At 39.5% G+C, this 27,127-nt stretch overlaps 2 protein-coding genes across 3 annotated transcripts in view; both read left to right on the forward strand.

Annotated features, from left to right (window-relative positions):
• PLCB1 (phospholipase C beta 1) overlaps positions 1-27,127 on the forward strand; it is an 857,274-nt gene that overhangs the window by 763,701 nt on the left and 66,446 nt on the right. Inside the window, exon 32 of one of the 2 annotated variants that reach the window (XM_060397115.1) lies at positions 1-27,127. This exon is cut by the window's right edge and continues 14,199 nt beyond it. The exons of the other annotated variant lie outside the window; for it this stretch is intronic. Within the exon in view, the coding sequence (XP_060253098.1) occupies positions 1-96 (96 nt within the window). The 3' untranslated portion in view covers positions 97-27,127. 2 annotated transcript variants of the gene reach the window in all.
• The window catches only part of LOC105613810 (M-phase phosphoprotein 6-like), a 29,217-nt gene continuing 14,199 nt past the window's right edge, over positions 12,110-27,127 (forward strand). Inside the window, exon 1 of the mRNA XM_060397116.1 lies at positions 12,110-27,127. This exon is cut by the window's right edge and continues 14,199 nt beyond it. The gene's annotated coding sequence lies outside the window, so the exon portion shown is untranslated.

Genomic DNA, 27,127 nt, shown 5'->3' on the forward strand with positions numbered 1-27,127 from the left:
GGGGACGGTTCCTCCTCATTCTTGTCGGAAACTTGCCATGAGGATCCCTCTGTTTCCCCCAACTTTACTCCCCCCAACCCTCAAGCTCTCAAGTGATGACCAGTGAGACCGGTGTCCTTCCGGCCAGGTAGGACACGATGGGAGGGGGCACTTTCAAGAGAAGGATGGCGATTGGCCGTCCGGGTTACAGGCGCTGTGCGTGGCCCTGCACCTCTGCTCCGCACTCTACACTCTCACCACTTTCCTGCCGTGGTCGGGTGGGTGCTGTGTCTCTCATCTTCGCCTGTCTTCCTTGGGTGTTTACTGCTTCCTCACTGTTCTCTCTTCTGTCGTAAATTCCCTTCTTCCATATTGCTGTCTTCTGTCATCTTTTTGTTTTTCTCTTTGCAATACGGGCTCCCCCTTTGTCCTTGATCTTTCCTACGCTCACACTATTATTTCCACTTTTGAAACATGTTTTAAATTCCTCCTTCTCAAAGCACTGGTTTCCAGTCTTATGACCTTAAAATCCAATGGGGTTAAATTAACTCTGAGAAAATCTTCTTGACTCACTCCACTCAATTCATCACACCTCTCCTTTTAAAACTCCAGTAAAAGTCGTTGTATCCCTGCATGGTACTTTGACCTAAGAGGATATCTCAGGATTTACTGATTCTTTAGAATCAAGAACTCTTATAACTCTCTCACCAATAGGGAGCTTGGGCCAGGAACTTCTAGTTGGAACGAACTGAAGCTTGAAAATTAAAGAGGACTTTAACTTGCTAGAGGAAATACATAATTATATCTATTTGCTAATAAGAAAATGAACTATGCCATTGCAACAGGTGTGCATTTCAGGGATAAAAGAGGCTTTGTTATGATCACAGAGAAAGCAAACTTCTATTCTGATGCATTGAAAATAGATTTGTAGTGAGAGTTATAATAGTTTTGTCTTAAAGTACTTGTTGATCTGTGAAGCAGTGCAGTTTAGAAACATGTTGAGGAATTAGTGAGAAACAGCTATTTTACTGAGAAAGAGGTATAAGTTTTTGGTCATCCTCTACATCAATTGCCACATACAGTGATGCTGTAGCTCAGAGCATCATGAATTACCTGGAGGTCCTAAAAAAAAAAATGCAGATTCTGATTCAGGAGGTCTGGATGGGATCTGAGATGTGTATTTCTGATTCACTCCCATTGGTACCCTGGCTGCTGCATCTCCAGGACCACATTTGAATAGCAGGGATCTAATGCTTCTGGCAGAAGCACCTGGAAGGAAAAGCTTTACGCTGCCTTCATGATGTTTTATCGTGTTTTAATTTTTTGGCCGAATCAAGAGTCTGACCCTTTGATATCTTTTTATTTTGTACTATTGACTGTGACTGTGTAAATATCAATAACCTCAGATATGCAGATGACACCACCATTATGGCAGAAAGTGAAGAGGAACTAAAGAGCCTCTTGATGAAAGTGAAAGAGGAGAGTGAAAAACTTGGCTTAAAGCGCAACATTCAGAAAACTAAGATCATGGCATCCGGTCCCATCACTTCATGGCAAATAGATGGAGAAACAGTGGCAGACTTTATTTTGGGGGGCTCTGAAATCACTGCAGATGATGACTGCAGCCATGAAATTAAAAGACGCTTGCTCCTTGGAAGAAAAGCTATGACCAACCTAGACAGCATATTCAAAATCAGAGACATTACTTTGCCAACAAAGGTCCATCTAGTCAAAGCTATGGTTTTTCCAGTAGTCATGTATGGGTGTGAGAGTTGAACTATAAAGAAAGCTGAGCGCCAAAGAATTGATGCTTTTGAACTGTGGTGTTGGAGAAGATTCTTGAGAGCCCTCTGGACTGTAAGGAGATCCAACCAGTTCATCCTAAAGGAAATCAGTCCTGAATATTCATTGGAAGGACTGATGTTGAAGCTGAAACTCCAATACTTCGGCCACCTGATGAGAAGAGCTGACTCATTTGAAAAGATCCTGATGCTGGGAAAGATTGAAGGCAGGAGGAGAAGGGGATGACTGGGGATGAGATGATTGGATGGCATCACCGACTCAATGGACATGAGTTTGAGTAAACTCTGGGAGTTGGTGATGGACAGGGAAGCCTGGCATGCTGCAGTCCATGGGGTTGCAAAGAGTCAGACATGACTGAGCTACTGAACTGATTGACTGTGACACTAGAGAGGCAGAGAATGTTATTTGGGAGTCAAACCATAGCGTGGCTATGAATTCTGTCCATGTCCTCCCAGCAGTGATGACAAGTGACCTTGTGATAAAGTTCACATTGGAAGATGGGGTGTAGGAGGGGTAAATAGATTTCCCCAGGAAGGTGTCTGGGAGACCTTTAAGAAGTCTTCCTCACTGGGTTTTCAATGTTTAGGCTGCCTTTAAAGTCATTTATTATAAGCATTGGATTGCTTTTTTGTTGCACTTGCTGGTCCTGGTATTTTTGAGTTATTGTGAAACATTTAATACCCCAGGTAGAGTATTGAATTCTCTCAGAATGGCAGTGAGTCACAGACACATGACTTAGGTTTTGTCTTTCAAAACAAATGCAATAGAGACTTAAAGGTTACAGTGTTGTCACTGTGCTCCATCAGACTTGTAATGGCTGGTTCACAATTTGATTTCCCTTCAGAATGTGAGCTTCCTGCTTAGCAACAATAATTATTTTCAAAAGAGAGAGAGATTCCCACAATACTTGGACATTAAAAAATTATCTAATCACATAGTTTGACCCCTTTAGCTTCCCACATATAAAAAGGCAACATAAAAATAAGCCAATTTCATACTTTCCATAGAAAAATAGATCTCATTGCTAAAATTTAAAACAACCACACTTTTTCTGTTTGGAAAAGAGCAAAATTTTCTTCTTTTATAGCAGTATATGGGAAGTATATTTTGTACTGATAGCTTACTGTGAAGAATATCAGATTCATGGTCTCTGAAGAAGATTTAACTTCAGGATCAAGGACCAGGCTTGACCTCTCAGAGCTTTTGTGTGGCAGAAGTTTTGTTAGTGAAAGAGGACAGAGGAAGCTTCCAACACGGATATCAGAGGGGAACGGAGAGTGCCCTGTCACTTGCCTTTGCAAGGGAGTTCTATATTTTTTCTATTAGTTATTAACAATAAATCAAAAGAATGTCTCAAGTTTGTAAAGGTCTTACTAGATCTACTTCTACAATTTACATTTTAAGATGACAGGATTAGTCGGAAGGTTCTTAAGAAGGACTTCCCTGGCGGCTCAGATGGTAAAAGCCTACAAGGCAGGAGACCCGGGTTCAGTCCCTGGGTTGGCAAGATCCCCTGGAGAAGAAAATGGCAACCCACTCCAATACTCTTGCCTGGAAAATCCCGTGGACAGAGGAGCCTGGTAGGCTACATACAGTCCATGTGGTCTCGAAGAGTAGGACACTACTGAGCGACTTCACTTTCTTAAGAAGGAGAAACATGTCCTCAAGCAGAATATATTATTGTGATATAATCATTGGTACAGAGTTTAAAGAAAAACATACCCTCGAGCAAGATGAGTTGTTTTGCTGTGTAATCATTAGCTCTTGGCTTAAAGAAGAAAAAAAAGAAATATCTCTGTGACTAAGGTGAGTGAATGTAGAAAAAAACTTTGTCCTTTTCTCTCCCTTGAGAGCCCCAGAACCCTTTTTCCTTGGGCTTCTTATCAACCTACCTAAGTCTCTCAGGACCAAGTTTAATATTTCCCTAAATGTTCCTTCTTCACCTTAAATGTGTCTCCATTGATAGACTGAAGTTAAAAACAAAATGAATAATGAAAAGTAATAGTACTTAAAACTATCATACCTTTGCTGGAAGGAATGAGTTTTTTTGCTATGAAACTGATCTCAAGAATATTCATCATATAAACACTTGAAATTTCACATCTTTTAATTTGTGAATGCAAACCTTCAGGGATAAAAAATATATTTCTTGTTATCAACTAAAGACTAATAGGTGCAGCTGATCAGGCTAATCATTTTTTTAACCCTGTTAACTATTTTTTTAAATAAATATAAACCACTAAATAGGGCAAGATTAAAAACAAAAAAGGATGTTTTCTCTTTGTATGTATGTATTAACCTTTAGGTAGAGTTATAAAATGATCAATTTAAATAATAATAATAATGAAAACAAAAATAAATAAGTTCAGTTCAGTTCAGTCGCTCAGTCGTGTCCGACTCTTTGCGACTCCATGAATCGCAGCACGCCAGGCCTCCCTGTTCATCACCAACTCCCAGAGTTCACTCAGACTCACGTCCATCGAGTCAATGATGCCATCCAGCCATCTCATCCTCGGTCGTCCCCTTCTCCTGCCCCCAATCCCTCCCAGCATCAGAGTCTTTTCCAATGAGTCAACTCTTCTCATGAGGTGGCCAGAGTCCTGGAGTTTCAGCTTTAGCATCATTCCTTCCAAAGAAATCCCAGGACTGATCTCCTTCAGAATGGACTGGTTGGATCTCCTTGCAGTCCAAGGGACTCTCAAGAGTCTTCTCCAACACCACAGTTCAAAAGCATCAATTCTTCAGCACTCAGCCTTCTTCACAGTCCAAATCTCACATCCATACATGACCACAGGAAAAACCATATCCTTGACTAGACGGACCTTAGTCGGCAAAGTAATGTCTCTGCTTTTCAATATGCTATCTAGGTTGGTCATAACTTTTCTTCCAAGGAGTAAGCGTCTTTTAATTTCATGGCTGCAATCACCATCTGCAGTGATTTTGGAGCCTCCAAAAGATAAAGTCTGACACTGTTTCCACTGTTTCCCTATCTATTTCCCATGAAGTGATGGGACCGGATGCCACGATCTTCGTTTTCTGAATGTTGAGCTTTAGGCCAACTTTTTCACTCTCCTCTTTCACTTTCATCAAGAGGCTTTTTAGCTCCTCTTCACTTTCTGCCATAAGGGTGGTGTCATCTGCATATCTCAGGTTATTGATATTTCTCCCAGCAATCTTGATTCCAGTTTGTGTTTCTTCCAGCCCAGCGTTTCTCATGATGTACTCTGCATATAAGTTAAATAAGCAGGGTGACAATATACAGCCTTGACGTACTTCTTTTCCTATTTGGAACCAGTCTGTTGTTCCATGTCCAGTTCTAACTGTTGCTTCCTGGCCTGCATACAGATTTCTCAAGAGGCAGATTAGGTGGTCTGGTATTCCAATCTCTTTCAGAATTTTCCACAGTTGATTGTGATCCACACAGTCAAAGGCTTTGGCATAGTCAATAAAGCAGAAATAGATGTTTTTCTGGAACTCTCTTGCTTTTCCATGATCCAGCGGATGTTGGCAATTTGATCTCTGGTTCCTCTGCCTTTTCTAAAACCAGCTTGAACATCAGGGAGTTCACGGTTCACGTATTGCTGAAGCCTGGCTTGGTTTTGAAAACAAAAATAAATAAGTAAATAAAATGAATTTCTAAAAATGACAATGGTAAAGCTTTGGAAAACCATAAATTTGCATTAAGTGTCTGCTTTATGCCTATTTTAATGCAAACTTATGGTTTTCCAAAGCTTTACCATTGTCATTTTAGAAATTCATTTTATGTACTTATTTATTTTTTGTTTTCATTATTATTGTTATTATTTAAATTGATCATTTTATAACTCTACCTAAAGGTTAATGCATACATACAATGAGAAAACATCCTTTTTGTTTTTAACCTTGCTTAAACCAATCTTGCTTTAATCTTGTTTAAACCATAAATTTACATTAAGTGTCTGCTTTATGCCTATTTGGACTTCCCTGGTGGCTCAGACAGTAAAGCGTCTGTCTATAATGCAGGAGACCCGAGTTTGATTCCTGGGTCGGGAAGATCCCCTGGAGAAGGAAATGGCAATCCACTCCAGTACTATTGCCTGGAAAATCCCATGGACAGAGGAGCTTGGTAGGCTACAGTCCATGGGGTCACAAAGAGTCGGACATGACTGAGCAACTTCACTTTCTTTCACTTATGCCTATTTTTAATAGGGAACACAAAAACTACAGTTCTTACCCACTCTTAAAAAAAAAAAAAAAAAGAGCAATTCAAGGCCATAGAAGCACATTAACATTTTTTCCTGACACTTAAATAATGAAAACAAGAACAACCAGCATTTACTGAGTACTTACGATGTTGCCAGCACCTTCAAAATGTATCACATGTGTCCTCTTATTCTTGCCATTATACAGTTGAGTGAAGTTTGGAAAGTTTAATTACTTTATTAAAGTCATACAAGAAGTGTCAAGCCTTGGAGACTCCATGTTTTGAATCTTTCAGCCTCCCCAATGAATATCAGAAACTATGATTTTGTGATCTAGATATCGGGGTGTGATATCACTTTCTAACATCTCATGGACAGGCAAGCAATAAGGGCACACCATCTGTGCCTCAGTATACGCATCTGTAAAATGGATAGACTCCCAGCCTCTCTGCTGCAAGAAGCATGTCTCTGGGTGTTTAGAAGGGCCAGACGCCAGTCATGTGGAACAAAGCCTGTTTTGTTTGCTGGTGGCACACCCCAGCCTCTACAAATAACCACCAAATGTTACCAGGGCTTAGTCCCCAAACTGGTCACAGCAAGAGGAATTGGCAGGACATTAAGTTTCTCAAAATCACTTGTTGTTAACAAATGTCTTGGAGAAGAACCTCTCCCAGGATTAGATGTTAGAAAACTTCCAGCCCAGTGAAAACAGGCCTCATCTCCAGGAAACCTGTCCTTGAGGTATGGGTAGCTGTTTTCTGTGTCTGATGCACCCAGTGGGAATGGTAGCCGGGGGTTGTGGGAGGGAATCAGACATGGTGGGGCCTGCAGGAGTGCGTTCAAAGGATCCATGCTTGCTGAACACCCTCCACCCTGCTCCTTAAAGCACTGGGATTGAGGTCAGACATCCTTACCTCCTCCCAATCTTGTCTTTCCTCCTCCTCCCCGTATCTCCACTCACAGTCACCCAGCTTGTGTGTGTCGATGCTGAAACCAACCAGAGACTGAGGGGGCTTGCTTCCCTTGACAATACCTTTCTTCTCATCTCTTCACACTCTCTCCTCTTAAATCCTTCTCTTTGCCCAGCTCTAGAAGAGCATCCTTGTTAACTTACCTACTTCTCCCACTTGGAAAGTCGTATCCTGGATTATGAGAAAGGAGTTGGGGTCCACACACAGCTCTGCTCTGTGGTCTATTTGTACTTGTTAAAGAATTATTTTTATGGCTTTCAGTTTTTTATTCAAATAATATTTCTACTCAGTCCTACTATTTACCCCGAGATTACTAAGAAATCCAAAGCAACATCTTGGAAGGGCAATATCTCCTTTCAGATTGTTTGGGTTGGCCAGAAAGTTCCCAAATGAACTTTTTGATCAGACCAATGTTTATGTCTGAGTTAAAGCACAGAAAGGGGTTTCTCCAGAGCATAGGACAGGGGGGCTCTTGTTTTCCTTTTGCCCTGGAGTTAGAGTGAGGAGAACTGCTTTGGGCTAAATTATGAAAGATTTAAGCAAGAAAGAAAAGTTTCTGAGAGGTAGAATATCTAAATACCCAAAGAGATTCCCAAGGGTTATTCCGTGTCTTTTTGGAGATCTTCAAATGTGGCAGCAAAGAGATTGTCTGAAAGTTGTGTACCAATTGCATGACTTTTTACGGTCTCCTTTAGTCCATGAAGAATACAGTTAATTAAACTCAGAAGTTTGCCACTAAAATAATAGGTATGAGATCCAGAGAATTCAAGGTGTTGGAGGACTTATTAAATAGGTTTGCATAAATATCGTGCTGAAAGATTTAATGAGTCCATAGGGTCAGTTATAGAACAATGGAGCATAGATGACCTAGAAAAAAGAAATTAGAATCGATACTGGGCTTCTGAGTTAACAGCTATAGATTGCTACATGAATACCTGAGAGAGAAATTCTATAATTATATCTTAATGCTGCATATGGGTGTTCTCATCCCAGGGAAATGAAATTGCTTAGTTTTCATTTACTTGTCAGTAATAAAAATAAATGTTTATATGTGTGTTCATTTCTCTGGTCTCTAGGGACCATGAATACTTAAGGAGCTACAACTATGAAAATAGCATCAATTTTTTTCTTTTAATTCAATTATTTATTGAATGCTACTGCATAGCAGGCACCGGGCTACATGCTGGGAAAATAAAATTATGTAATAAGATTGAAGCCTTACCACACACACATTGGCCCCACCATGAATTGCTTACAGTCTAGTGCAACCCTATCCAATAGAACTGTCTGCAGTGATGGAAATCTTCCATGTCCCAGAGTTCAGTACAGTAGCCACAGGTGTTAATTAATGTTTAAAATGTGATTAGTGTAACTAAGGAATTGAATGTTTAATTTTATTTAAATTTAATCATAAACAGCTGCATGCTGCTAGTGGCTAACATATGGACAGCCCAGAAAGGTAACATGCTGAATCTGGATTTCTAATGTATAATCTACCTTTCTACAAAGGATTTGTGTTGGGACCAAACTCTTATTATCATCATTATAATAGAGCTGTTTATAGTGGAGGAAGGGCTGACTCTTCCTGGGGAAACCTAGGAACGTTTCCCAGAGCTGGTAACCCCTGACCTACAGGATGAAGTCAGAGTTTGTCCAGCAGAGGAGCAGATGGGAAAGAACTCCTCATGACATTATGAAAAAGCCTGTGGTGCAAGGATCGTGCAGCTGCTGTGGAGTTGCACATAATTTCATCATTTAATGTTGTATTAGTTAGCTTAAGCTGCCATCACAAAATATTTCCAACAGGGTGGCCTGAATAAGAGAAAATAATTTTCTCACCGTTTTGCAGTCTGAAGTCCAAGATCAAGGTACCAGTAAGGATGGCTCCTGTGAGGCCTCTTGGCCTCTCGTCTCCTTGTAGGCAGTGGCTTCTTGCTGTGTCCTTACCCAGCACTCGAGAGAGAGAGAAACTCTGTGCATCTTCCTCTTTTTATAAGTACACCAGTTCTGTCAGGTTAGGGCCCTATCCTTATGACTTTGTCTAACCTTTGTTGCTCCCCTGTGGTTCAGACAGTAAAGTGTCTGCCTGCAATGCAGGAGAGACACAGGTTTGATTCCTGGGTCGGGAAGATCCCCTGGCGCAGGAAATGGTAACCCACTCCAGTATTCTTACCTCAAAATTCCGTGGACCGAGGAGCCTGGTGGGCTACAGTCCATTGGGTCACAAAGAGTCAGACTTGACTGAGCAACTTCACTTCACTTCACTTCCTCAATGGCTCCATTTCTAAATACAGTCAGTATGTTGGAGGCTTCAATATATGAATTTTGAGAGGACACAGTTCAGTTCATAAAACACATCATTCAGAAAACAAATATCTTTTTTCTGTGTTTTTTTTTTCCCTGAGAGGAGATATATACCTCACACTCAGTTAATATATGCATGCAGAAAGCTATCACCTACTGATCTAGCAATCCATGATTTTAATTCCTGTATTTTATTGGTCTATTAACATATAACATAGGGTCCTGGAAAATTAACAAGCTAAAAAAAAAACATCTAAAGCGAAGTGTCCACCTCTCATAACTTGAATGCAATTAAATATTGCTTCAGTTCAGTTCAGTCTCTCAGTCATGTCCAGATTTTTGCAACCCCATGAACCGCAACACACCAGGCCTCCCTGTCCATCACCAACTCTAGGAATCCACCCAAACCCATGTCCATTGAGTCAGTGATGTCATCCAAACATCTCATTCTCTGTCGTCCTCTTCTCCTCCTGCCCTCAATCTTTCCCAGCATCAGGGTCTTTTCAAATGAGTCAGCTATTCACATCAGGTGGCCAAAGTATTGGAGTTTCAGTTTCAACATCAGTCTTTGCAATGAACACTCAGGACTGATCTCCTTTAAGATGGACTGCTTAAGTAATATTACTTAAGCAAATATTAATATTAATTTTCCTTTTTCTCTGAGGAAAAACCATCAGTGAGCTAGAGTTGATTATACTAGCTCACAGGAACTCATTTAAAATTTTTCCAGGGATTCCATGAGCTGGTTGTTAAACACAAACACTATGAAAAAGTGAAAAGAAAGTGAAAGTGAAGTCATGAAATTGAAGTTGTTTAGTCGTGTCTGACTCTTTGTGACCCCGTGGACTGTAGCCTACCAGGCTTCTCCATCCGTGGGGTTCTCCAGGCAAGAATGCTGGAGTGGGTTGCCATTTCCTTCTCCAGGGGATCTTTCTGACCCAGGGATCAAACCCAGGGTTCCCACTTTGCAGGCAGACCCTTTACCCTCTGAGCCACCAGGGAAAAAATAAATTATATAAATTTACAGTTAAATCATACTAAAAGCAAAGGGATCTACAAGGGAAAAGATTCTGAAAAAGAATATACATATACATATATATAAATCACTTTGTTATACACCTAACATAACATTGTAAACTAACAATGTTGTACTTCAATGTATAAAAAAGAGAAAAAGGAAAAGGATAAAAAACAAAAGAAATAAATATGCCAAAGTCACCATTGCTAATTAGGTAAGACATTTCTTTGTCGTTTGTGCCCTGGAGGTAAGTGACATCTATGGTGGCTGTAGCATCACTACAAAGGATTCCTACCACACACCTCTTCCTAACTCTCAGTTCAGGAGCATCATGCTGGAAACTTGAAATAGGCTACAGGGGGTATACTTACACCACAGAAATCAAGAAATGCTACAAATCAGGCTATTTTTCCCCCAGGAGAATGGCCTATTAATATTGACCAGCATACCACTGACACAAATCTTAACTGTTTATGGCATAAGTTTTTGTCAGAGTTATGCAGAGCTCCTTTTTCAAACATTCTTACTCATCTTTTGTAAACTAAACTTTCTACTAAAATGTAACATTGATATTGTTGCTGTTCAGTTACTCAGTCATGTCCAACTCTTTACAACTCGACTGCAGCACACTAGGTTTCCCTGTCCTTCACCATCTCCGAGTTTGCTCAGACTCATATCCATTGAGTTAATGATGCCATCCAACCATCTTATCCTCTGTTGTCCCCTTCTCCTCCTGCCCTCAATCTTTCCCAGCAGCAGGGTCTTTTCTAATGAGTCAGCTCTTCACATCAGGAGCTTCAGCTTTAGCATCAGTCCTTCTGATGAGTATTCAGGGTTGATTTCCTTTAGAATTTACTGGTTTGGTCTCCTTGCTCTCTAAAGGACTCTGAAGCGTCTTCTCCACAGTTTGAAAGCACTCAGCCTTCTTTATATATATTGATCTATTACCTTTTAAAACCTTTTTTCTATATTTCCTCCACGAGAGTCAATGCTGCTTTTTGACCTGTGAACTCTCAGGCTCTGCACATATAAAAAATTTGGAGAGCGACCGAAAAGCCCCCTCAAAACTAAGCCAAAAATTGACAACATTTTTCTAACCCACTTAGAAATGTCTTCCACTGGAAAACTGCCTCAGCTATAACATAATATCCCCCCCACTGCTAATACTGCACCATAGTGAATACTAAGCCAACACTGGCCTCATTTAGCTTAAAGAGGCCATTTTTGTCTCTACTAACAGTTTTAAGTAACAATAAATGAAATAAAATAGAAAACTACTGGGGTAAATAACAGCTTTCAGATGAAGTTTTATTTTTTGTGGTAAACATTTCACTCCAATGTTATCCTTTTCTTCCAAGCCAGTAAGAAGTAGCTCAGACTTTGAAAATGAAATGCACTTGGCACAATTCTCATTCAATCTTTTATTAAAACTAAAAATAAGTCACACCTATGGCCTCTAAACTCTGCAGCCCAGGAGGTAAACGTGGTTTGTCCAAGTCACAGAGGAACAGTACTCATTTCTTCCCACGTTTTTCACTCCAAATTGACACCCTAGTACATCTTGTTTTCTGACTACAACCCTGTTCATTTACAATTTATTTTATCATCAGCATATTGTATGAGGCTATCACGAGGGTGGTGAGAGAAGAAGGCATTCAACCAGAAAAGATTAAGTGACTTGAAGTTTTCACCCTTTCTCCAGATAACCTACATGTGCAAATGTTTGAGAATTGTGAATCTAGGTTGAACTGAACTATAGAATGGATAAGATCCTTGGCATAGAGAGGGAAAAGAGAAAATACCCTAGGACTTGGGTTCCAGACAACTCTTCATTTTAAGAAATTTGGTAGAGGAGAAAAAGCTGAAAGGGACAGAAAATATACATCCTGTGAGTTGGGAAGGAAACCAAGAGAAATAAAAGGCTTCCCTATGAAGGGAGTCACCCATAGTGTTTACGGAACTGAGTAGACGCTACTTCAGTGACCAGGTGTCACGAGTTTAGTGACCAGAAGGTTTTTGGTGCCCTGGGTTTGAGGTAGGGATCACAGGAAAGGTGGGCGCAAAGTGAAACAGGAGTGGGATGAGCCGGAGGCAAGGAACAGTAGACAGCTTGTCTAACCCTCTTCTCAAAGCCCAGACTTGAAGGTACCCAGAAATCTGGAATAGTAACAAGGGATGTCAGGAATCAAAGGAAGAGACACTTGAGAAGAGATGAGTGAGCACATGTAACCTATGATCCAGGCTAGTTAATCATGAGATTACCAAATAAATGACTGCCAGGGAAGTGGTTGGCAGGGTTATGTTTTCATCTGATGAATCAATATTCAGCAGAAGAAGGATATCTTAATGAGTGTGCAGCATCAATTCGGTTCAGTTCTGTTCAGTCACTCAGTCGTGTCTGACTCTTTGAGACCCCATGGACTGCAGCAGGCCAGGCTTCCCTGTCCACCACCTACTCCCGGAGTTTACTCAAACTCATGTCCATCAAGTTGGTGATGCCATCCAACCATCTCATCCTCTGTCGTCCCCTTCTCCTCCCACCTTCAATTTTTCCGAGCATCAGGGTCTTTTCTATTGAGTCAGTTCTTCGCATCAGGTGGCTGAAGTATTGGAGTTTCATATTCAACATCAGTCCTTCCAATGAATAGTCAGGACTGATCTCCTTTAGGATGAACTGGTTGGATCTCCTTACAGTCTAAGGGACTCTCAACAGTCTTCTCCAACACTGCAGTTCAAAAGTATCAATTCTTCTGCACTCAGCTTTCTTTATAGTTCAATTCTCACATCCATACATGACTACGGGAAAACCAGAGCTTTGACTAGATGGACCTCTGTCAGCAAAGTAATGTCTCTGCTTTTTAACATGCTGTCTAGATTGGTCATAGCTTTTCTCCCAAGGAGCAAGTGTCTTTTAATTTCATGGCTGCAGTCACCATCTGCAGTGATTTTGGAGCCCCCAAAAGTAAAGTCTCTCACTTTCCATTATTTCCCCATCTATTTGCCATTAAATGATGGGACCAGATGCTAGCAAGGAAGAAGACCCTACTTAACAGGGCAGAAATCTTGGAAAAGAGAGATTTCAAGACAGAAAGGAATTTCTCCAAATTCCTTTAGTTTCTTTTAACTCCAGTCCTGAAGGGCTAGAGCCTTACTAACCACCCACCCCAGGACTCAGGATATGGCATGGGGAAAGGAGGGCCTGCCTTTTCCAACCCTAGGAATTGTGGGGAAGGAAAGGACAGTGAGGACAGAGCAGGAGGTGAGATGTGTATGTACCCTCTCTGATTTCCTCTCTCTGGGCCAGCATCTGGAAGATTCTGGGCAAAGCCCTTGGCTCCCATATCATGTGTGCCTTGGAAGGACTGGGATGTCTCTGAATGCCCCAGTGATGGGAAATGGTGGTGGTGGGAGTGGCCGGTAGAAGCTTAAGAACAAGACAAAGTGGCTCCCCCAGGTCAGTTGGTCCAGACCATGGACCAAAGCAGCAGCCACCAATCAGTCATCCCAAATGGGCAGTAGCCATTAGTCCATGGAAAAACCTAGAGCAGCCCCTTCACAGCAGAGACCTGTGGGATGTAAGGGAAGCCTAGTGGGTCTCAGCCACCACCTACTCTTCCTCTACTTTGAAGACTCATGATCTATAGAGATTTAGCCACCATCTTGGAGAATTGAAAATAAGAAGAACATCTTGAAAGACTGCACTTCAGCTAAAGAGAGTGATACATGCAAGAAACATAAGACTAACCCTATAGGGAACTGGACTTTTGAAGCAACTCTAAGGAAACTGACATTTCCTTTAATAGAAAGGCTAGCACAGCTCCTCTCAGCGTCATTGGAAGAACAGCTCCTATACCTCCAGGGAGAGTGGTTTGGGGAAGTGCCTCAGCTGTGACTTAAATGACAGCCACGTCACAGGCAGGGAGCTCAGGCGCTGTGCTGTACAGGGCCAGCCGCTCAGAGGCATTTGAAAAGGAATGGGTCACCTGGGAGTTTTCTAACCTGTTTGCCGGTTTCCTGGACACCATGTCCTCTCCTGACCGAGCACTTGCTGTGACACAGAGATGTTTGTAGTGAGGTGGATGACAGACAGTTTCATGAAGGTTAGGTCACACAGGAACAAAAGGCACCCGTGCCTGGGTGGCACGAGCCTTTCCCTGTTCTCGCCCGTCAACTTCTCTGCCAAATTGAACTCTGCTCAAATGCTTCAGCAAGATTTTTAGTCAAAACCTCTTAAATGCTTATTTTAGAAGAAGAAATGTTTACTGTTTCGGGGCTGAAAATTATGCTCAATTCTGCTGAATTTAATTCTGCAGAAATTTATTTTTAATACCCATTTCATATGTAAGAGCTCAGAATATCCTTCTGTTAAGAGCAGCTCTAAAATTAGATATTCCTAATAGATTAATAAGATTGGCTCTTGACAGCCACTTCTCTGCTGTTATTTCAAGGGGTTAATCCTGTAGGTGCATCCATAGGTGAAGGTGCGTCCCAGCAAGGGCACAAAGCCAGCAAAGCTTTCGGTCTGGCCTGCCAGTCTCCTCTCCATGCTGACATAATCCCCAGAACTGTGGCTCAGCTGCAACTTTCAGAAATAATCACTTCTTTTTTTTTAAGCTTTGTACCTAAATATACAAAGTGTGTTGGCCAGAGTTTTATCATGATCATTTACATACTTACAATTCCTGCATATTTAAATACTATTGGCAAACTAACATGGGTAAAAGCTATTATGTGAGATTTTATAAGAGCCCAAGATGAAGAATAAAGACACTTGGGATGGGTCCTCAATGCCTTTCTATCATTGTGTTACCAAGATTCTGGCTTTCAGGAACATTCTCTCTAAGGATTAGAGCTAATTTAGTTGAAAAACCTCGGAACTGTTTATTGAGAACTGTTTTATCATACAGATTTCTAATCTAGGAATTATAGTACTCACATGTCAAGGAGTAAAATAGAAAATGGGTTTTCTTTTTAATTTTTTTTTTTTTTATCTCTTGAAACTGGAGGGCAGTGGATTTGAAAGCAGTCCATTTGTCCATCCATCCATGATGCATACTCATACATATAATTATTTATTTATTTAAATATGTTATATATATTTAAAATATTTTCTCTACATATATTGCATGTATTAATATATATAAGCAGAAGCAGACTTACTCATTGTTTGGGTACATATCTCTAATCTAAAGAAGCCTGTGTTGGAACTTAGTAACCTATTATCAGTGAAATTGTATTATAATATGATGAGGGTATGAGTGCCCCTAAATAACCTCTTACTCAATTTGAGTTTTGTACCATGTGTATTACCTGTCTCTTAAATTGATTAATCCATTGACTTTTTTAAAACATGTGTAAATGCTATTATACACATACTTCTACTATGACATCAGCAAACATGTTCTAAAATGAGCACATCTTGCTGTGTCCTGCTACACAGCTGTATCTACCCTGATTATACCCAGGTATAATGCCTACTGCTTGAAAAATCCAGCTTCCTTTGATTTCAGACCACGTTTCCCTTCTCTGTCGTGCAGATGTCAGATAAATGTGATTTCTGCTCTATTTTGTTGTTTGTTCCATTCTTCTTCCTTCTGTGTTCTTTTCTGTATTCATTCTCAGCTGCTATTAATTTATACACAATTAAAAGGACAGAGAAGCATATTAATTGAAAAATTGATTACATAACCTTGAAGGCTTGCTTGCAGTGTCCAGGAGCAGCATTTTCCCTGATTGATTAATCTGCCCTGACTTAATAGAGGAGTTTTCTACCAACCTGACAACATCTTGTGTTCACACTCTGGTGTCATGCTCTGCTCTTCTCATTATTCATGGAAACATGTGTTCATGGACTGCGGACAAATTGAATTTATAATCATTCAAATGTGGGATAACAGAGCTATTGCTAACTCTGGTGATCCTAAGGTAGAAAATTTTAGAAAATTACATAGACAGCAAGAAGTGTAAGGGGTTTTGAAATAAGCTGAGCTGACACTTTCACTTAGCAGATGTAAAAAGAGGCCCAGAGGGTCCACTTACAGGTAGTGAAGGGACCAGGCCAGAAATCAGTCTCCTGCTTCCTTACTTTGTCTTCCTGAGCCCACTCCTTTCTTCTCCCAATCACGTTGCATCTTAGTGAGTTATAGTGAGACCATACATTTTGAATATTAAATTATGTGTTGATCAGAGAACAGCTGAAAACTTACATGAGAAAAAATATTATTTTTTGCATCCAGACAGGCACTGGATGCAATTTAATTATTAAAGGTCAACAACTTTCTTCTGTAGTAGCAATAATCACATATACCTATGTACATACATATAATAATCATGTAAAATATAAAACAGCAGAAGCCATAAGATATGGTTTTACACACATATTTATGTAAACTATGTGTAGATATTCTTAAGGAGGCTTGTATATTTCTGTGGGACAGATTCCTAGAAATGATGTTTTAAGTGATTTCTCATAAAATGATAGTGAAAAAAAAAGAAGAATACAAAGGAGTAGATAATGGTGGTTAGAAGATCAATATACAATTGGAAGGTAGAAGGAAAATAGAAGGGAGGTAACTGATTTTGCGGGAAAAAAGAGGGAGAAAACTAAGCACCCAGAGCATAGGACCCCCTTGTAAGACGGAAACCAAAAGAAAACCAAGGGAAGCAAATTATCAAAGAAATACAATAGGAAAACTTTTCACAGCTGAAGGACATTAGTTACCAGATTGAAGGGCTCAGCAATAAGAAAGGAAAACTCAACAGTAAGTTCCAAAGCTGGGAAGTTTTGGAGCACCAATAACAGAAATTTCTGTTTCTGGAAAGAAAACTATAGGTCACAAGTTGAAGGTCTTAATGGGATCAGGCTTCTCTAAGAAAATGTGGAAGTTTGGAGGGAGTGAAGCAAAATCTCCATTAAGTGATTTAATGCAGAATTATACATCTGGACTATTAAGCAAGAGACTAGAATTTTAAAATATGTGCAGACACCACCTATATATTTTTTAAAAGCAGAACAAACTCTGTATTTCTTTCTGTGTATACGTATACATATGACTATGAAGAATAGATATAGAAGTTCTGGACATTTACACAGCAAACTTTTTTTTAATTTAAATTTACTTATTTTAATTGGAGGCTAATTACTTTACAATATTGTATTGGTTCTGCCACAGATCAACATGAATCCACCACAGGCGTACACGTGTTCCCCATCCTGAACCCCCCTCCCACCTCCCTCCACGTACCATCCCTCTGGGTCATCCCAGTGCACCAGCCCAAAGGATCCTGTATGGAACCTGGACTGGTGATTCGTTCCTTATATGATATTATACATGTTTCCATGCCATTCCCCCAAATCATCCCACTCTCTCCCTCTCCCACAGAGTCCAAAAGACTGTTCTAAACATCTATGTCTCTTTTGCTGTCTCATATACAGGGTTACCGTTATCATCTTACTAAATTCCATATATATGCGTTAGTATACTGTATTGGTGTTTTTCTTTCTGGCTTACTTCACTCTGTATAATAGGCTCCAGTTTCATCCACCTCATTAGAACTGATTCAAATATATTCTTTTTAATGGCTGAGTAATACTCCATTGTGTATATGTACCACAGCTTTCTTATCCATTCATCTGCTGATGGACATCTAGGTTGCTTCCAGGTCCTGGCTATTATAAACAGTGCTGCGATGAACATTGGGGTACACATGTCTCTTTCAATTCTGGTTTCTTCGGTGTGGATGCCCAGCAGTGGGATTGCTGGGTCATAAAGCAGTTCTATTTCCAGTTTTTTAAGGAATCTCCACACTGTTCTCCCTAGTGGCTGTACTAGTTTGCATTCCCACCAACAGTGTAAGAGGGTTCCTTTTTCTCCACACCCTCTCCAGCATTTATTGCTTATAGACTTTTGGATAGCAGCCATTCTGACTGGCATGAAATGGTACCTCATTGTGGTCTTGATTTGCATTTCTCTGATAATGAGTGATGTTGAGCATCTTTTCATGTGTTTTTAGCCATCTGTATGTCTTCTTTTGAGAAATGTCTGTTTAATTCTTTGGCCCATTTTTTGATTGGGCCATTTATTTTTCTGGAATTGAGCTGCAGGAATTGCTTGTATATTTTTGAGTTTAGTCGTTTGTCAGTTGCTTCACTTGCTATTATTTTCTCCCATTCCGAAGGCTGTCTTTTCACCTTGCTTATAGTTTCCTTTGTTTTGCAGAAGCTTTTAATTTTAATTAGCTCCCATTTGTTTATTTTTCCTTTTATTTCCAATATTCTGGGAGGTGGGTCATAGAGGATCCTGTTGTGATTTATGTCAGAAAGAATGAAACTAGAACACTTTCTAACACTATACACAAAAATAAACTCAAAATGGATTAAACATCTAAACATAAGACCAGAAACTATAAAACTCTTAAAGGAGAACATAGGCAACACTCTCTGACACAGCAAACTTTTAAACTGTGGTTAACTTGAAGAAGGGGCTGAGATTGGAGAGGGTGGTCAGGGTGCTATATGCTCTCTATATTATGTATTTGCATGTATTTCTTAAAATAATCTATCTATATATATTATGTGGGTGATCAAAAATATTTTGAATTTTAATGTAAAAGACTCCATTACTGGTAAAAGTTAGTTCTAAATAGGAGACTGTTTGAAATTGTAAGCCTTTCTGTAAGTGTTCATCTGGATCCACTTCTTTGTAGTGCCCTCTTTGTCTCATTTTCTAGCTTTAAAAAAGCCAGTTTAGGCTAAAAGGAGCCATTATGGTTTCTGGATATCACTGTATTTCTGATAATTAGCCCTTCAAACTTGATTAGTTTTTAGTAGAATTACAGTGATTCTGAAGCAATCCTGAAGCCACCTGTCTTCCTCTGCCATATAAAAACCTACATCTGCTGTTGATAGAATCTAAAATGTAAAAACATCACAAAGCAAGTTGGAGAGTCCTGAGTTTCCAATGAAAACAAAGATTCTGTATAACTTTTAAAATATGTTTAAGTAAGTCAGTGAATGGAAAAGAAATCAAGGAATGCTCAAAGAACAAGCTCCTAGTGAAAGCAGATACCCAGAGAGGTACACAGAGCAGTAAAGCTGTCTTTCATCTTGAAGTTATCTGCCAGTTACTGAGCTTAGATTTTTCATGATGCATGAGGAATGGGAAAACAGGAAATGAAGCCAAAGTGAGAAGTCTAGTAATAGACTCACCACGTAAACCTGGGACTACAAGAAGCCACATAATCTCAGGGAAGGCAGGAATAAAGAAGTCATCATCTCATGATACTGGATGCTTGGGGCTGGTGCACTGGGAGGACCCAGAGGGATGGTATGGGGAGGGGGGAGGGAGGGGGGTTCAGGATGGGGAACACGTGTATACCTGTGGTGGATTCATGTTGATGTGTGGCAAAACCAATACAATACTGTAAAGTAATTAACCTCCAATTAAAATAAATAAATTTATATTTTTTTAAAAATTTTTAAAAAAAGCCATCATCTCAAAGAACTGCAAGAAAATCGTTACTTGCACAAGTAGGTTTTTAAACAGAGGTAGAAAAAAATCCTTCCTGAGAATTTGTGATTAAAAGCTCTCCCTCATGTGAACTTGAAGCCTGAAGTCAATTCACACCACCTGACAAATTCAGAATTTATTGCAAATCTGTCTCATGTTGGAAATCCTCTGGTCTTCTGATTATAACTGATTATAACTAATCAGTTTATCTATAAGAAAGGCTGTTTTCAAATCAGGCTTTAAGCTATTACTACCTTTAAAGTTCTAAGAAATGTCAACCCATCAAAGCAATTACAGTGAATATAGAGAAAGTTCATGAGTGAGAACCACAGCAGAAACAGAAGACTGTAGAATGAGCCCTACAAAAACTTAGTATTTTGGTATTATGAGAACAGGATGTTAAACAAGTACTTTTAAGACTGACAATATGAGTGAAGATCAGTCGACTAAAAACAATGATGTATGTTTGAAAACAAACTGAATTTCTATAATTGAATAGATAATTACATTTAAAATTTAATGCAGCATGTATACTATCATGTAAGAAATGAATCGCCAGTCTAGGTTTGATACAGGATACAGGATGCTTGGGGCTGGTGCACGGGATGACCCAGAGAGATGATATGGGGAGAGTGGTAGGAGGGGGGTTCAGGATTGGGAACTCATGTACACCCATGGTGTTCATGTCAATGTATGGCAAAACCAATACAGTATTGTAAAGTAAAAAAAAATTAAAAGACAAAAATAATAAATAAAATTTAATGCATCATTGCAGTAATAGAGAGAAAAGTAGTAAATTTAAAAAGAGGTCTATAATATTACTCAGGAATGTAGAAGAATGTCAAACAGTAAATAAAATAGAGATTAAGAGGCATGAAAGATAGAGTGAGAAGAAGAGGTGAGCAAAAATGAGGATAGTAAAATATTCAAAATATGTTGTGGACAGAACTGATGAAAGACCCAAACTCATAGATTCAGAATCCTAGTCAAGAAGCATTTTAAACATTTCTATATCTAAATACATCACATTGAAATTTCAGCAGGGAAAGGAAAAAGTTTAAAATCTTAAAGGACATATCTTAAAAACAACTAAAGGGAAGTGAAAATTAGACAATTGATTTCTTGGCAGAAAAAAAAAAAAAAAACAGAAAAAAAAAATACCAGTGGGATGATATCATCAACATGCTGAAGGAAAATATTTGCTAATCTAGCAATTTATATCTAGGAAGAGTATCACTTAGAGTGAAAGCAATAAACGCACCTTCAACCCAACTCAAGATGACTGTAGATGTTTAGGTGAGAGTGTGGCAGGAAGGGCTGAGTGTTTGCCACAAGAGGACCTTCACTAAAGGAAATCACAAATCTATATCCTAGTTAGAGGAATTAACTAAGTATGTCTGCTAAATTTTTCCATTTATAAACATAAAAGATTTTCAGCTCAGCTTTTTTGTTATGTTACTGTTGTTGTTATTTGTAGTGAGTTATTTTGTTTAATAAGAACATAGGTGAAGAATGAGGGCTAGGAAAGGAAAAGAAAAACTATACCAGGAAAATGCTAATCTAAAGAAACCTGCTTGGGCTATGTTTGTATCAAATAAAATGAATTTTAAGGCAGAAAGAAAGAGGGATGTTATGTCATGGTGAAATTTTCAGTTCTCTAACAGACTATAACAATTTTAAACTTCTGTGCACAAAATAATGTGCACTCTTATAATGGATAAAGCAAAAATATTGGCAATATTGAATCTACCTCTCTATTAGAAAATATTCATATTTCTTTTAGCAGTCAATATTTCAAGCAGACCCCTCCAAAAGTATCATTAAAGTATACAAAATTCAGATAAAACAACACAACTGGAAACTTTAATAATGTTTTTATGTGCATGTACAATAAGACAAAACTCAAATCCAAGGGAAATTTCATACTTAAAATATTCCTCTTAGATAAAGATGCCCACTGTTATTCCCTTCTATCAAAGAAAAAGAAAAAAAAGTGGTATAGCAATTAGACATTATGTGAAGAAAAATATAATTTGCAATTGCTATGACTCTCTATAGGAGAAGGCAATGGCACCCCACTCCAGTACTCTTGCCTGGAAACTCCCGTGGGCAGAGGGGGCTGGTAGGCTGCAGTCCATAGGGTCGCTAAGAGTCGAACACAATCGAGCGACTTCACTTTCACTTTTCACTTTCATGCATTGGAGAAGGAAATGACAGCCCACTCCAGTGTTCTTGCCTGGAGAATCCCAGGGACGGGGGAGCCTGGTGGGCTGCCGTCTATGGGGTCTCACAGAGTCGGACATGACTGAAGCGACTTAGCAGCAGCAGCATGACTCTCTATTAAAAAGGATTTCCATATAAACTATTTTTATCAATAACTGTTTAGCAAATTTACTGAGTATAAAATCAATATACAAAAATCAGTTGCATATCTGTAAGTAAGCAATAGGCAGCTAGCATAAGTTTAAAATTTCTAATACTGTAGCAGATATACAGTACCCAATAATAACTTTAGCAACATGTATTAAATACAGATCATGAAAAAATATATAATGCTCTATTGAAAAACATCAGAGAAGACCTATTATAATATGCTAATGAATTAGAAGAGTCAATAGCATAAAAAATGGGTTCTTCTAAATTGATCTATAGATTAAACGCAATGCCAAAAAAAAAAGTCCCCTCAATATTTGTAGAATTGGACAAACTGATTCCAAAATTTACATGGAGAAGCAAAAGCCCAGAAGTTGCTGAGTCTCCTAAAAGGAACAAAGTATGAGTATAAAGACTTATCATACACAATCATCATGAAAATATAGTAATTAAGATATTGGTGGAATTTGGCAAGTTGAACATTGACACAAATAGGTGGTCTATAAACAAATGTGCTGAGAAAATTTGACTTATGATATAATTGGCACTCAAAATTTTATCTAAGAAACTAAGGCTTTTTGAGAAATTCTGTCAGGGCTATTGGTTATTGATATGCACAAAAAAATATTGGATCCTTACCTCACATCATACACAAAAATCAAGTCCAAATACATTTAAGACTTAAATATGAAATATAAAACTATGAATCTTTAGAAGGTAATGGAGAGTACGTTTATGAACTGTGGAAAGGGAAGGCTTTTTCTAACAATATCAAGAAAAAAGAACAAGACATAAAAGGACATATTGATAATTTGGTCTAAATTTAAAGATATTTTGTTCATCATAATATTCTGGAGGGCTTCCCCGGTGATTTGGGTGAAAAATCCACCTGACATTATAGGAGACATGCGCGCTATCCCTGGTCTGTGATGATCTCACACGCCACAGAGCAAAACCAAGCCTGTGCTATTGAGCCTGTGCTCCAGAGCCCAGAAACCGCAGATACTGAGCCCAGCACCACAGCTCCTGAAGCCCCAGAGCCTAGAGTCCATTCTCCACAAGAGAAGACTCTACAGTGAGGAGCCCGCGCACCGCAGCTAGGGAGCAGCCCCCACTGTCTGCAGTGAGAGAAAAGCCCACGCAGCAACCAAGACCCAACAAAGCCGAAAATAAACAAGTAAAATTATGGATATGTATACATATATATATATATATAATTCTTTAAAGAAAGTGGAAAAATGAAACAGCAACACATAACATCAAGAATTAATGTCCATAAGATATATAAGATTTCTATAGGTTAAGAAAAAGTATGTCAATTAGACTTCAAAAATAAATTATAAAATTAAAATATAATTACTATTGAAAAAATCATGACAATTGTATAATACTTCAAAATTTAAAAATAAAAATATAAACTTAATTTCTATTAAAAAACGAAAAACACAAACAATTGGAAACTGTGCAAGAACTTCCATGCTTCTGTTGAGAGGCACAAATGGCCAGTAACATGAGTAGGCCGAACTTCACTGGTAACTGTGCTGTGCTGAGTCTCTGAGCCGTGTCTGACTCTCTGTGACCCCATGGACTGTAGCCCACCAGGCTCCTCTGTCCGTGGGATTCTCCAGGCAAGAACACTGGAGTGGGTTGCCACGCCCTCCTCTAGGGGATCCTCCCAACCCAGGATCACACCCAGGTCTCCCACATTGCAGGTGGATTCTTTACCATCTGAGCCACCAGGGAAACCCTCTTTGGTACTTAAGGAAATGCAGATTTAAGCCATAACATTATATTACTGTATACTGTCAGACTGGTAAAAGTTTTATGTCTGCTGATGTCAGGTGATTTTCAAGAAAATGGTGCACCTAGGACAGTTCTAGATTGCTATCACTAGCAATGTAAACTGGTCCAAATACACTGGGGAACAACTTGACACAATCTAGGAAAGTTGAAGATAATACATTCCCAGGACCAGAAATTCCTGGCCAAGGTAGAAACTCTCTAGAGAAGTTCCCACTTACATGCATCTGGAGAACTGAGCAAGAATTCATAACAATACTCTTTATACCAACAAAACATTGGAAATAACTATACTTCAAGAGTAGAATGAAGAAATTTTAATAGTATATACACAAGAATATTATGTGGCAACAAAATAAATATGAAGGGGTCCCCGATGGCTCAGTTAGTACTCTGCTGGCAATGCAGCGGACCACCTGCAATGCAAGAGACACGGGTTCAATCCCTGGGTCAGGAATTCCCCTGCAGAAGGAAATGGCAGCTCACTCCAGTATTCTTGCCTGGGAAATCCCATGGACAGAGGAGCCTGGGGGGATACAGTCCATGGGGTAGCAACAGTTGGACTAAGCAACTGAACCACCACCACCAAATAAATTTGACTTAGAGCCACAGACAGCAACCTGGACCACAGTGTTTAGTGGAAAGCAAGTGGCCAGAGAACATGCTTCCACTTTTGTGAGTTTAAAAACCTGCAAAGCAGATTAGTGTGTTGCTTAGGAATGCAAACTTGGTAAAATGTGGGAATGATAAGCAAACAAACAGCAAAACACTAGACTGCTTTTCCTTCTGAGTCATCAGAGAGGAGATGAGATCGTGGAGAACTTGAAGCCCAATGTTTTATAAACTGGTCAGTGGATATTTATTAGTAATAAACTGTTCTTGGTATCTTATGAGTATTTTACCCACTTTTATATTTATTTAATATTTAAGAAACACCGGTTTTAAGTAAAAAGGAAGAAAGAGAGTAGTCATGATGTTTTCGTGCACTAAATTCAATTTGATAGGTGAGATTCTTCATATGCTGCCATCTTTAGTTTTTTTCCTGGGATTGAAATGATTTGCCATGATTCCATGTAGAAAGTGGAAAATAAACTCACCCAGATCAAGTCGCTGCTTTGCTAACCGCCCTGTGGGCGGGTCGGAAAGTGTTGAATGAAGCCCGCCTCCTCCACGGCCTTCTCCGCGGCCTCGCCCCCTCTGCAGTCGGCCCCCTCCCTCCTGCTGCGGCGCTCCGCCCAGCGCGCCGGTCCCCTCTGTGCCTTCTGCTGCCAGCCACCGCACCTCCAGACTTCCCTGTGGCTGCTTCCTGTTTCTTCAGTCCTCAGTGCAAATAGCAACTCCATACAGAGAACTTCTCAGACTACATAATAGACTCTTATTGCCCCTGTCTGTTTCCTTTTATCTGCGGCACTATCCCCTATCATGTTCACGTGGTTACGTGTTTGTTAGCGGCCTTACTTCCGCGCAGGGGCCGCATCTCTTTACTCTTGCCCTAAGTACTTGGCAGATTCCCGAGCACCTCAGAAGGTAAAGAGTCTACCTTCAATGTGGGAGACTTGGGTCGGGAAGATCCGCAGAGAAGGGCATGGCAACCTACTCCAGTATTCTTGCTTGGAGAATTCCATGGACAGAGGAGCCTGGCAGTCCCTGGGGTTGCAAAGAGTCGGACTCCCCTGAGCAACTTTCACTTTCGCTAAGGTTGGCATATAGATTGTCAATTAAAAATAATGGGGACTTGCCTGGTGGTCCAGTGGCTAAGACTCCATGCTCCCAATGCAGGGGACCTGGATTCGATCCCTGGTCAGGGAACTGGATCCACATGCTCCAACTAAAGATTCCCAAGTGTCACGACTAAGACAGAGCACAGCCAGATAAATAAATACTTAAAAAAATAATGGCATTAATATTTTTGCTAAATATTTTGGGCAAAAAACTTAGCACTTTTCATTTTTCTTGGAGTATATTGATTTACAATATTGTGTTAGTTTCTGCTATACAGCTAAGTTATACATATATCCACTGTTTCTTATTCTTTTCCCCATATAGGTCATTATAGAGTATTGAGTCGAGTTTCCTGTGCTATACAGTTGGTTCTTATAGATATCTGTTTTATATGTAGCAATGTGTATATATGAATACCTATCTCCCAATTTAACCCGGCCCCTTCTTCCCTCTTTTGGTAACTGTAAGTTTTTTCTCTACATCTGTGGCTCTATTTCTGTCTTGTAAATAAGGTCATTTGTACCATGTTTTTAGATTCTACATATAAGGAATAACATGATATTCGTCTGTCTCTGGATAATTTTTTTTTTAAATTTGGTAAACATTAAATTTCAAAGAGCCATTTCCTTCCTTCCTTCATTCAACAAGTATTTGTCATCTCTAATGTGTTAGACATTATACTAGATGCCAGGATGTAGGTTAAACAGGCAGGCAGTACCAGGAACCTCATGCTGGGGATGGACAGGGCTCCAGCTGTTAGTTGCAAAGGCTTGTAGAGGTCAGTGTAAAATTAAGAGCAGAGTAATTTAGAGGCCAAGATACTGAAGAACTAAGGACAAGATTCTGGGTATTTCTGTTTAAGGGTAATTGGGGGTATTTCCATAGTGATACCTCAAGACATCATGAAGATTAAAGGATGAGAATATCAGAGAAAATGAAAGCTTTAGGATAGAAAGGCCATCATAGCAGCAAATGCCAGATCTTCCACCAGAAAGCAAAAAATCAGAGGCAACAAAACATGAGTCACTGCATCAGTTTCTGAATAATGGTCCTACGTCTCTCTAAACATTTCCTCATAAATGTCATTGAAAAACCCAGCTGAGAAAACCCGTCTGAATTCCAAGACTGATTAGTGAAATCATGCTTCTACTTTTGGTCTGTTGCAAGAAAGATGAGAAATGACCCAGAGAGAACAGAGAAGTTGCTGCAATATCCCTGACACAATGCTAAATTAGCTTCCTAGTCAATACACTCTACCCAGTTTTATATCATGCTAAAATATTGCTATTTGATTAGAGATATTTGTGTCCAGTTTTGAACAAAGCCATTTTTGAACATAACTGGTTCGCTGGTTGATGTAGGGACACTTGCCCCAACTGTATCTTTGTTTTTATGGAATGCTCTGATTCCATTCATATTTTTTTTGTTATTTACACCCTTTCCGACAGAGAACATGCTCAAAGCAAG

Source organism: Ovis aries, chromosome 13, assembly GCF_016772045.2.
Source record: "Ovis aries strain OAR_USU_Benz2616 breed Rambouillet chromosome 13, ARS-UI_Ramb_v3.0, whole genome shotgun sequence".
In the NCBI taxonomy this organism is placed as follows: domain Eukaryota; kingdom Metazoa; phylum Chordata; class Mammalia; order Artiodactyla; family Bovidae; genus Ovis; species Ovis aries.